Consider the following 11968-nt stretch of genomic DNA (forward strand, 5'->3'; position numbering starts at 1 on the left):
CTCCCAGGACCAGAATGCAGGTACATTAAGGAGATCTGGGACCGCCCTATTTCCTCCACTTGGCGGAGATCTTTAACTTAAGGCTCCTTGCCGAAGGAAGCACAGCAATCTGCCACCGGTGATTAATAGTCGGGGCAGGGATGTCTCCACCTTCCTGTCTTTGAGATGGATTCTTGGGGACAAAGGTCGGTGCTGACTGGAGAGAGTCATTAAGCCCTGTCCTTTCCAGTGGACAGCAGCATCCCAACAGAGTTTGCAAGGCTGCATTGCAAATCCAAACTAAATAGGAGAGAACAGGTTTGGCTCAAACAAGCACGAAATCTGCAACTGGTCTTGAACTGCGTGTTTATTCGGTTGTCAAAAACCCTGCTGGTTTAAGGCCGGAGTTAAGGCTGTCTCACGATTCCGCTGGGTTTAAGGTGGAGGCCTTAACAGACCCATCCCGCAATCAGAAATGGTGTTGGGCTATGTCAGAGATTCCCCATGCTTTCAGGCCCAAATCCAGACGAGGAGAATGGAGTGCCTGGGATGAGCAGAGGTGTCCCTTGTTGTCCTGGTCCTGTCTTTCTCAAGCCCGGGGTTGGGAACCGCCAGCCTGGGGCTCACATTGGGCCCCTGCAAGGCTCCTAATGCGGCCCGCAAGGCTGTTTCCCCCCAAACTTCTGTTTTCCCTGACTTCTGATGTGAAATCAAGTACAGGTCAGGTTACGGTGACTTGGTCGCATGACCAAGTTGCTCATGGGGAAATTGATCGTGATCCCTGCAGAAAGTAACTTTGAGCTCCCTGCCTTAACTACAAGGGTTACTCTGGTGCCCCTTTAATCAGACTGTGCGGCTTGGCTCACTTCCCTGAGTTATCTCATCTGCACACAAGTCATATCCGTAGCATACTTGAAGGCTGGGTTGTGTTGGTATCTTGGGCGACCTGACAGCCTGCGAAGATGGGCACAGCACCTGTACGCAACTGAGCACAGAGCATTTTCAGTGGCCTCTGCCTCCTGACATGCCTTGCTCTCTTTCGACACCGACCCGAGAGCCGGCGAACCAACCGGGACCACCTGGCGCAACACCAAGGCTGGCTGGAGCACCAGTTCTTTTTAGTGAGAGGCCCCAAACTGCTGCAGAGCTGGTTGCAGTATTTTCCTTGTTTTCGACATTGTCCACAGAGCAGCTCAGAACAAATTCAAGATCAGACAGAGGACTGCAGTGGTGGTGGGAAGCCAGTGCCCTGTTCTGCCGCGGATCAAACCCCAACAGGACGCCATAGTGACTGAACCATCACTGCAGAAGCCACCTCTGCATGGGAGAATCCATCTGTCCCTCTCTCGATGCCTTGAGATCTTCCCGAGGAAGGAGCCACTCAACTCTCCACTGCCCCTGCACCTCACCCTCAGAAAGTCACAGCACAGCCGCCGACATCCCGCGAGCAAAAAACACGACGTTTCTGTCCTGGATCTTGTACTGGTAAATGCGCTGGAGGTCCCGCTCCGCTTTCCTCTCCCACGAGCTCCGCTGGATGATTGATAACTGGAGCAAAGAAAGGGGAAATTGAGGGGAAAGAAAGGGGAAGGGAGCAAAGAAAGGGGAGCAAAGAAAGGGGAAGGGAGAGCGTTTATTTAATGCTTTTTAATGCTTTTTACATTTAAAAAAATGTATGTAAGGACTCTCAGTGGTTGCTCATGAGGAATCAGGCTGACGCAGAACTTCTACAAACTAAGTTCTTTATTGTGCAGATATTTACAGTGGAGCTATAGTAAAGACGTCCAGCTCATCCCTCTGCAGAGTCCGGGAATGTCCGTTTCCGGTTCTTGGTCCAACATAAGAGGTGCGGGATCCTGAACCCCCGCCTCCCCCTTTCACGTCCTTCCTCCCTGCGAAAACGGGGCGCGGGAAAAGGTCCCTGTCCCCCACTTCCTGCTTGATGCTGAGGCTCTCCAACACTGTCACAGCCCCTGCCCCGACTTCCTGCTTCCATCTCCCCCTCCCCATAAACGTCCATTTATGTAAGCAATTGTTTTCATTAGCTACTGGAGTTTAATGTATGAGATAGACTCATGGCACGCAAAGCGAGATATTTCAAGCATTTATTTGTTATAATTGTGATGATTATGGCACACAGCTAATGAAAACCCCAAAGTTGAGATTGTTAATTTGGGGTTCTCATCAGCTGTACGCCATAATCATCACAATTGTAACAAATAAAGGCTTGACATATCTCGCTTTGCATGTCATGAGTCTATCTCATATATTAGTTTCACCTTTTAAGTTGAATTACTGAAAGAAATGAACCTTTCCATGATATTCTAATTTTTCGAGTTTCAACTGTATATCACAAATCACGATGTGTGTGTGTGTTTGTGTGCTCTGCAAAAATCACAATGTGGGGAAAACTGTGAAGCCAGCCCTCTACAGAGCTCCTTCGTTATTTCGGACACTGTGATACATCAGTATATCACGATGTTTAGCTGGTGATACTGTATGTGGCAATGTTGAAAACCAGATGTCGCCCAGCTCTACTCGGAGTCCAGGAGAGCATCAAAGCAAGCCAATTAGCTTACATCAAAGCAAGTGAATCGAAAGATAGACGAGCTCACTGCTGCAACAACTACCAATTGATCGTGGGGTTACCTTGACTACGAAGGTGTTGTTTGCAGGTCCTCCATCTTCATATTTGGTTCAACACACTCACCTGCCCGTGAACATCCTTGCAGTAGCCAGTCACCAGTCCTTCTGCCAATAGGATCCGATTGCTCTGGTGATGGACAGCCTTCACAAGCAGCTCATTCTCCTCGTCCTCCGAGTCGGAGCTGCTGTGCAGCATCACAATTAAGTTCCCCTGAGAGCCAGGAAGCACCACAACAGTTTCAGCTCCAATTTTAGATCAGACCAGGAGGCGCAGATAAGACACCCGCCCTCAGTCTCCTAACTACGTAGTATCTGCACTGAGCTGAATTTTGAATTTTTGAAGCTGAGAGGCAGATTACTATTCTATTTATATATACCCCACCTTTTCCCCCAGACCAGGACTCAAGGCAGCTACAGCAAATTAAAACAACTCAGGTAAAATTTTAAAAAGCTAAATGTACGCCCTCTTCAGGCTCGGGAGAGGGTCTCCTTGTGAGTCACGAGGACTCTCCAGCTCTCTCCCACCATTTCAGGGTTTGAATGAAATTATTTACAGTGGTACCTCAGTTTACGAACTTAATCCGTTCCGGAAGTCCGTTCTCAAACCGAAACCGTTCTTACACCGAGGTGCGTGTTCCCTAATGAGGCCTCCTGCCATCGGTGCCCTTCCACTGTTTGGATTCCGTTCTTAGTTCGAGGTAAAGTTCTCAAAAAAAAAAGGTAAAGGACGCCTGAGTTACCATATTTTTCGCTCCATAAGACACACTTTTTCCCTCCTAAAAAGCAAGGGGAAATACCTGTGCGTCTTATGGAGCGAATGGTGGTCCCTGGAGCTGAATTGCCCAGGGGCCAAAAGAGGATCATGCTTTTTATTTTACAAAGAGAAAAGGGGGTGTTGAAAGGACCCCGCTCAGCAGCTCATCAGCAAGAGATCGGGAGAGAGATAAGAGTCCCGGCTCCCTTTCAGCCCCGCCCTCCATTGTTGAATGTGCTGCAGAGGGAGGTTGTTTGTTTCCCTAGGACATGTGACTGGCTGATTAGATTATCTGTCTGGAAACAGTAGAAACTGCTCCCTTTCCTTAAGATTTTTCAGAAATGTGAGTGGAACCCCATAAAAATGGGGCTTTTCCTCTTTGCTTTTCCCCCTTTGCAAAAAAAGCTGCAAAACATTTAGCTGATTCTAAAAAAAAAAAAAACCAGGGCTTTTCCCTTTGCAAAAAAAGCTGCAAAACTTTTAGCTGATCCTCAAAAAAACCAGGGCTTTTCCCTTTGCAAAAAAGCTGCAAAACTTTTAGCTGATCCTCAAAAAACCAGGGCTTTTCCCTTTGCAAAAAAGCTGCAAAACTTTTAGCTGATCCTCAAAAAACCAGGGCTTTTACCTTTGCAAAAAAGCTGCTAAACTTTTAGCTGATCCTCAAAAAAACAGGGCTTTTAGAGGAGGAAAACCAGAAAAAAAATTCCTTGTTTCCTCCTCTAAAAAAGAGGTGCGCCCTATGGTCCAGTGCATCCTATGGAGCGAAAAATACGGTAAGTCCATTCGCAGACGACTCTGGGGTTGCGGCGCTCATCTTGCTTTACAGGCCAAGGGAGCCGGCGTTTGTCCGCAGTTTTTCCGGGTCATGTGGCCAGCATGATTAAGCCGCTTCTGGCGAAACCAGAGCAGCGCACAGAAACGCCGTTTACCTTCCCGCCGGAGCAGTACCTATTTATCTACTTGGACTTTGACATGCTTTCGAACTGCTTGGTTGGCAGGAGCAGGGACTGAGCAACGGGAGCTCACCCCATCGCGGGGATTCAAACCACCGACCTTCTGATCGGCAAACCCAAGAGGCTCAGTGGTTTAGACCACAGCGCCACCCGCGCCTCAAAAACCGGGACACTATTTCCGGTTTTGCGGAGTTTGTGAGCTGAACAGTTCGTAAACAGGACTGTTCTTAAACCGAGGTACCACTGCATTCACGTATTTCCTAGCGCCGCACATGTACATGGTTGCACACAAGGAGAACGTGCAAAAGGGCTTGGTGGTGCCTGTATGAAGCACTTCGGAAATAGTCCTCGGAAGCCCAAGAAAGGGCTGCAAAAGCCTCAGGATTTCCTTCCAAGCCCTGCCTACGCTGGAGTGACAACAGCCGCTCGTTTCAGGGCAGGCACCTGTCGAAAGGAAAAAGGGAAAGCAAATGGCACAGCAATCACGGTACCTTAAGCTGAGCGTTCACCGTGACTCTGCAGTAATGGATGAAGTCGAGAATGTCCGTCAGTCTCACACCCAGGCCCAGCAAGATGCCAAGGTTGTCCACGAGCAGCACAGGGCACCTCCACGAGTCTCCGCCAGCGGCAGGGCTCAGGGCTCTCCGGACAAACTCATAAAGGGCTTTCAGGTTTGAGCCATCACCACTGCTAGGGACAGAGGGAGGAGAGGAGAGGTTACTTACCGCTCTGAGGTCTAAGTCCCTCGAAGATCACATCTACTCCAGAGCCACAACATCCCACCGCAAGCAAGAGACGTTACCTCCAAACATACACCTATGTAACAGGTGCCATGCAACTTCTCCTTCCCACCCACTGAAATATACTATCGGAGGCTTAGGCTGCAATCCTAACCCTACTTCAGTCGGACTTACTTCTGAGTAGATCTGGTTAGGGCAGCGATGCAAGTTACCTGAGGAACTGGAAGGGGCTGGCTTCACCCGCCTGTTCTTGCTGCTGCTGCTGCTCCCCAAACAGTATGTCGTTTGAGGATTTCAGCCCTTCCAAGAACACAAGCTGGCCTCGTTCTTTGGCCGCAGCCAAGCTGACTCCCTGGAAAGCAATATTTGCAGGTGGAGAAATGCAAGCATTGCAATTTTGCAAACAAACGCCGGGCACATTTGAACATCTCTCCGGCGGGTTTTTGGCTAGGGTGGCCAAAAGCAACAAGCAGGAACATTCATCATCTCCCGTTCCACGTGGAAGCTGGCCCAGGAGTCCCTCACAACCCAATTTCAAGTCCTTTTCATTGTTTATCAACGCAGACAGCTATGCAAACCCTTGGGGGAGACACCAAACACACTGTGTGAGAAACCTCTGCACCAGTTCCTGTGTGTTGAACAGTCACCAGAAACAGGATTTTGGAGTAGAAGGGCCCCCTCTGGCCTGATCCAGCAGCCAGGTTCTTTCTTATGTACTTAATTTATTTGGTCATAAATTATACCAAAATGAAGGAAATGGTCCTTCCTGACAGGAAGCGTCTTCATAGATGGTGCTTAGTTGGAGACACGATTGAGCTATGCTGTAGCTGAGTGCTGCCAGCACTGGAGGGGGCAGTGGGATTACTTAAGGGAGAGCCAGTGTGGTGTAGTGGTTAAGAGCATGGCCAGTTATCGGGAGAGGGAATATGTCATAGGGGAGAATTCCAGGAATGAGACAGAGAGGCTTGGAAGTTCCAGCGTGGTGTAGTGGTTAAGAGCGGTAGACTTGTAATCTGGGGAACCGGGTTCGCGTCTCCGCTCCTCCACCTGCAGCTGCTGGGTGACCTTGGGCTAGTCACACTTCTCTGAAGTCTCCCAGCCCCACTCACCTCACAGAGTGTTTGTTGTGGGGGAGGAAGGGAAAGGAGAATGTGAGCCGCTTTGAGACTCCTTCGGGTAGTGATAAAGCGGGATATCAAATCCAAACTCTTCTTCTTCTTCTGAAGAGCCAAGAGGGCATGGGGGGGGGGGCTAGAGGTGGTCTTCTCCAAGTGCATTGATCGCTTTTCTACGATTGACCAGGTTAAAGCCTCAAGCAAAACACCTTCCACACTCTGCATTTCATGTTTTGCTGCTCTTATCGCTATTTCCTTAGGTCAAGTTCATTTGCATTTACGATTATTGGTAACAGCTACTGATTTTCTGCTAAATCCTCAACCGTACATCTGTGGTAGGTGAAGGTTTGTGTGTGTTTGTGAAGCAGTTGCACAGAAATACATTGTGCTATAAAGCCCCTTATGTTTCCGTTAGTCGGAATGCATGAAAATGCTTTTCATGCAATCTTATTTGCTCAACTTAATTGTGTTGTTATTGTCCTTAGTGGGTTGTGTAAACTGCTATTTTATAGGGTAGGGGGCCCTGGGGATGCGTTTATGGAACCAAGGTGTCAGCAGCCTGCAAAAGTTTAAGAGCCACTGGATTAAGTTGCTGATGATGAAGCACCCTTGGTATTAATTTTAATTCCGTATATGGCTGGTAATCGTGATCAGGAGAGCTGTTGTGCTTCCCTTCACAGTTCCCCTTTTGGGCCCCCTCGGCCTGATCCAGCAGCCAGGTAGGTCATCCCTGGAGGCCTGTCTCTGTCTTCCCCCCACCTTCCAAAGTGAGATCTGTTGCTGCCAGAAATGGAAAGGCAGGAGTGAGATGTTTTAATTCATACAATAAAATCAGCCTGGCTTACCAGCTTTTGGGCCACGATGTTGTAGTGGCTGAAGGACTGCAGAAGGGCCACGAAACAGACTTTACAGCCAGCTGGAAAGGCAAAAAAAAAGGACACAAGTTGTTTTGCTGCTGTGATGTTCCTACCATCAAGGAGATTACAACACAAAATCAGCAGGAAACGAACTGTTGCTCTGAACACGCCTTTTTCCATGGTCGTTTTTGCCATCACCTTTCAAGGCTTTCCCATCCTGTGAAAGATGCAAATCCTGCTGTACGTGACAATACCAGATTCACTGCAGGGCAAGATGGCGTCTTTAGACTGTACATGCCCAAATCCACACTCTGGCCACCCAACAAGAGGGCAAGGATGCTCTGCTCTAGGCAAGGTGGTTGGGCCATCAACCAGGGGGACAGCTTTGCACAAGAAGGTCCCTCTGTTATTACAGCCTAGGTGGTGCAGTGGTTAAGAGTGTTGGAGATCAGAGTTCAGATCCCCACTTGGCCATGTAACTTTGGGCCAGTCAAGGCTACCTCATGGGGTTGCTGTGGGGATTAAATGAGGCGGGGGAGAACCATGTCCACCACCTTGATGTCCATGGTGGAAAAAGGTGGGATATAAACGTGTCAGATCGTCAGTGGTTGCTCATGAGTAATCAGCCAGAAGCCGAACTTCTAACAACTAAGTTATTTATTCTGCAAATATTTACAGTGGAGCTCAAATAAAAACGTCCATCTCATCCCTCAGCAGAGTCCGGGAATGACCGTTTCCGGTTCTTGGTCCAGCACAGAAGGCGCGGGATTCTAAACCCCCGCCTCCCCCTTCCACGTCCTTCCTCCCTTCATGATTGGAGCGCGGGAAAAGGTCCCTGTTCCCCACTTCCTGTTTGGTGTTGAGGCTCTGTGATCTTGACACAGCCCCTGTCCCGACTCCCCGCTTCCATCTCCCCCTCCCCACTGGAGGAGCGGTCTCCTCCTCCAGAAGAGGAGGATGACGAACTGCGGAGAGGGGGAGGTGGGTCCCTGTACCACAACGGATCTGGGAAAGCTACCTGTTGGGGTGAGGGGGGTTTCCTGACAAAACGCAACAAATAAATAAGTAAATCGCCAGGTAAGGTCGGGCAAGACGCCCTTGTTTGAAACCCTGAAGAACTACTGCCAGTCCAGCAGAGAGAGAGAATACAGTACTGAGCTGGGTAGGCCAACAGTCTGATAAAGCAACTTCTTATGACCCACTGAGGCAGTATCCTATTCCTCTTGACAACTATCAAATTTCTGAAGGGTTGTCCCATGGAAGATGGGGCCAGCTTGTTTTCTGCTGCTCTGGAAGGCAGGACCTGAACCGATTCAAATGACAGGAAAGGAGATTCCAAACACCAACCAAACTTGCTCAAATGTACAGGACAAGAAATAATAAGAAGAGGAGTTTGGATTTGATATCCCACTTTATCACTACCCTAAGGAGTCTCAAAGCGGCTAACAATCTCCTTTTCCCTTCCTCCCCCACAACAAATACTCTGTGGGGTGAGTGAGGCTGAGAGACTTCAGAGAAGTGTGACTAATCCAAGGTCACCCAGCAGCTGCATGTGGAGGAGTGGGGATGTGAACCCGGTTCACCAGATTACGAGTCCACCGCTCTTAACCACTACACCACACAAATAAGGAGTGTTGGAAATGTAAAGAAAAGGAAGGGAGTTTTTATCATATGTGGTGGACTTGTAATAAGGTAAAAGCTTACTGGGAAAATAATAATAATAATAATAATAATAATAATAATAATAATAATAATAATAATATATTTATACCCCAGCCATCTGGCTGGATTTCCCCAGCCACTCTGGGCGGCTTCCAACAGAATATTAAAATATAATAGTCTATTAAACATTAAAAGGGATGCCTTCAGATGTCTTCTAAAAGTCTGGTAGTTGTTTTCCTCTTTGACATCTGGTGGGAGGGCATTCCACAGGGCGGGTGCCAATACTGAGAAGGCCCTCTGCCTGGTTCCCTGTAACTTGGCTTCTCACAGCGAGGGAACTGACAGAAGGCCCTTGGCGCTGGACCTCAGTGTCCGGACAGAACGATGGGGGTGGAGACACTCTTGCAGGTATACTGGACTGAGGCCGTTTAGGGCTTGAAAGGTCAGCACTAACACTTTGAATTGTGTTTGGAAACGTACTAGGAGCCAATGTAGGTCTTTCAGGACCGGTGTTATATGGTCTTGGCGGCCGCTCCCAGTCACCAGTCTGGCTGCCGCATTCTGGATTAGTTGTAGTTTCTGGGTCACCTTCAAAGGTAGCCCCGCATTACAGTAGTCCAAGCGAGAGATAACTAGAGCATGCACCACTCTGGCGAGACAGTCTGCGGGCAGCCTGCCTACCAGATATAATAAGTTAAAGAAAATGTATAAAAATACTTTTGTTAAGAAACCAGAAACATTTTTACTGGGTATAGTGGGGGAAGAGATACCAAAAAGAGATCAAAAACTATGTGTTCTCTTGACCATCAGAGGTCAAGGGAATAAATAGCTACCTGACATTCAGAAAATACCTGAAGGCAGCCCTGTTTAGGGAAGATTTTAAACTGTGATATTTTAAATGTATTTTAATATTTGATGGAAGCCGCCCAGAGTGGCTGGGGAGACCCAGCCAGATGGGCGGGGTACAAATAATTTATTATTATTATTATTATTATTATTATTATGTGCGAAACAACTGCAGCAAGAATTCTTTTAGCCCAAAAATGGAAGCAATAAGAAATACCAACGAAAGAAGAATGGCAGATGAAGATGATGGACTTTGTGGAATTGGCAAAGCTGACTGGGAAAATCTGAAACCAGCCTGGTCTGTGACCGTAAAAATAAATTCATTCATTCAATCTGAAACCAACGTGATCAAGCATTCCAAAAGGACTGGAGTAAATTTACACAATACCTGAAGGATCATTGTAAGCAGTTAACAACACTAGCAGGGTTGTAAAAAGACTTGCAATGATCATTGTTGTTACTTTTTTATATTTATTTAAAAACTGTGATATTTGAAATGAGTGCATACCTTTCAAGTAAAAGGAAAGAAAATGGTGAAGCAGGAAGCTGGCATCTGTTTTGTCAGCGCACAGCAAGGTCAGCTTGCCCTGGAAAACAAAAAATAGGGAGGGTATGAAAATGAAACGATCACATGAGTCAACTGTGTGATGCAGCAGCAAAAAAACCTAATGCAATTCTAGGCTGCATCAACAGAGGTCTAGTGTCCAGAACAAGGGAAATAACATTATCGCTCTATTCTGCCTTGGCTGGACACCACTTGGGAGTTCTGTATCCAGTTCTGGGCTCCCCAGTTTCATGTGCAGAGGATGACCACCAAGATGACCAAGGGTCTGGAAACGAAACATTATGACCCCACTGGGTCATGGCGGAGATTGGATGAGGATGGGGAAAAAACTGCCTACACCACCTTGAGATCCTTGGAGGAAAAGGGTGATATATAAAATAATAATAATTATGTGTGTGTGTATACTGTATGTAGATATATATAGTTATAACTACAGTGGTAACTCGACTTACGTATTTTTCGACTTCCAAATAACCTCCGGAAGTGAAAAAATGGTCACCGCTTCCGAAATTTTCGACTTACGAAGGAGAAGCGGCAGCACGATACCTCGACTTACGAAGTTTTGAAAGTGGCTTTTTCGACATAAGAATTTTTTCCCGTTCCGAGATGGCGCCTTCGACTTACAAAGAGCGCGACTTCGGAACGGATTACTTTCCTAAGTCGTGGTACCACTGTACATCAATGGTTCATTGTTTTTTAATGGTTATTTTTCTGTCGCTGTTTCTAGCTGTTCTTTATCCACAAGCCACCTTGAGTCCCTATCATGGTAAGAAGTCAAAGAACAAATAAATATAGAATAATAATAATAATGTTAGTATCAATGCAGTACACACATTTAACTAATATTAACAAGAATTAACAGAAATCAGGGATGAAAAATAATAATTTTACATATTGCATGTCTGTTTCTAATTCGATCATTTTATAGTGTTTTGTATGTACTGTGGTATTTTATGCATTGTGACTTGCTGTTATTTTTCTTGATTATGCTTTAGTAATTATTGTAATTGTGAATTTCTGTTTAATTATTATTTGCTGATATTCTGAGAGTTGGTTTTGTAGTGTACCGTTAAATTCAAAGGAATTACTGAATGTTACCTCATTTGATATAAGTCACCTATTTCAAAGTTATGTTTTTATTATGACTTTTTTGTATTTAATCAGATTGCTATAAGGTGTGGGAACACTGCTGTCTTATTTTCCTGTTTCTTCATCTTGTCATCCCCCGGTAGACACATTAGAAGTCAAAACACCTGGAAGTCTCCAAGGCTCCAGAAACAGGCTTCACTTTAAAGGCCTGGAAGGCCAAGGGTGGGAATGACTACGAATCCCAGCATGCTTCGCTCTCAAACCGCGCACGCGCATTGCATCCTGGGAGCCGGAGCCCCACACAACCCAACAGCCCTCCGCCCACCGCTCAACGGAGGCCAGAGGAGGCCGGAAACTTCCAGGCGGCGGCGGCCCCTCACCTGCTCCGGCTTCTCGACGGAGGCTCCGAGCAGCTCGTTCAGCTCTGCGAACATCGCGTCGTTCTCTTTCTCTCTCTTCAGTACGGCGTCCGCCGAGGGTCGAAAGAGCTCTCCGCTGCTTTGCGTCCGCGAGGTCTCCACGGCCGCCGCAATGCGCATGCGCTTGTCGGCCTCCCGCACAGCTCTCGAGGCCGCCCTCTGCCGTCGACTTGTCCAGAGGCGCGGTGCGCATGCGCCCCTGGGTCTCGGCTCAACTCTCGATGCCGCCGCCTGCCGTCCTCTTGAAAGCGGTGCGGGCGGGCGCGAGGTAGCAGAATGGGGCGGGCGGGCAGCGAATTACCCTCTCGCAACACTAAGAGCTGAATGCGGGTGGATAAAAAGA

General features: G+C 47.5%; 1 protein-coding gene across 1 annotated transcript; it reads right to left on the reverse strand.

Moving 5' to 3' along the window:
- Window positions 1-328: 328 nt before the first annotated feature.
- Window positions 329-11688, reverse strand: ELP6 (elongator acetyltransferase complex subunit 6). The gene is made up of 7 exons (XM_033166059.1): window positions 11587-11688; window positions 10061-10139; window positions 7033-7103; window positions 5285-5424; window positions 4824-5019; window positions 2690-2836; window positions 329-1527 (listed from the first exon to the last, which is right to left on the reverse strand). The coding sequence occupies exons 1-7, from the start codon at window positions 11638-11640 to the stop codon at window positions 1399-1401; spliced, it is 816 nt and encodes a 271-aa protein (XP_033021950.1). The 5' UTR covers window positions 11641-11688; the 3' UTR covers window positions 329-1398.
- Window positions 11689-11968: the final 280 nt, after the last annotated feature.

Source organism: Lacerta agilis, chromosome 12 (genome assembly GCF_009819535.1).
Source record: "Lacerta agilis isolate rLacAgi1 chromosome 12, rLacAgi1.pri, whole genome shotgun sequence".
Taxonomy (NCBI): Eukaryota; Metazoa; Chordata; class Lepidosauria; order Squamata; family Lacertidae; genus Lacerta; species Lacerta agilis.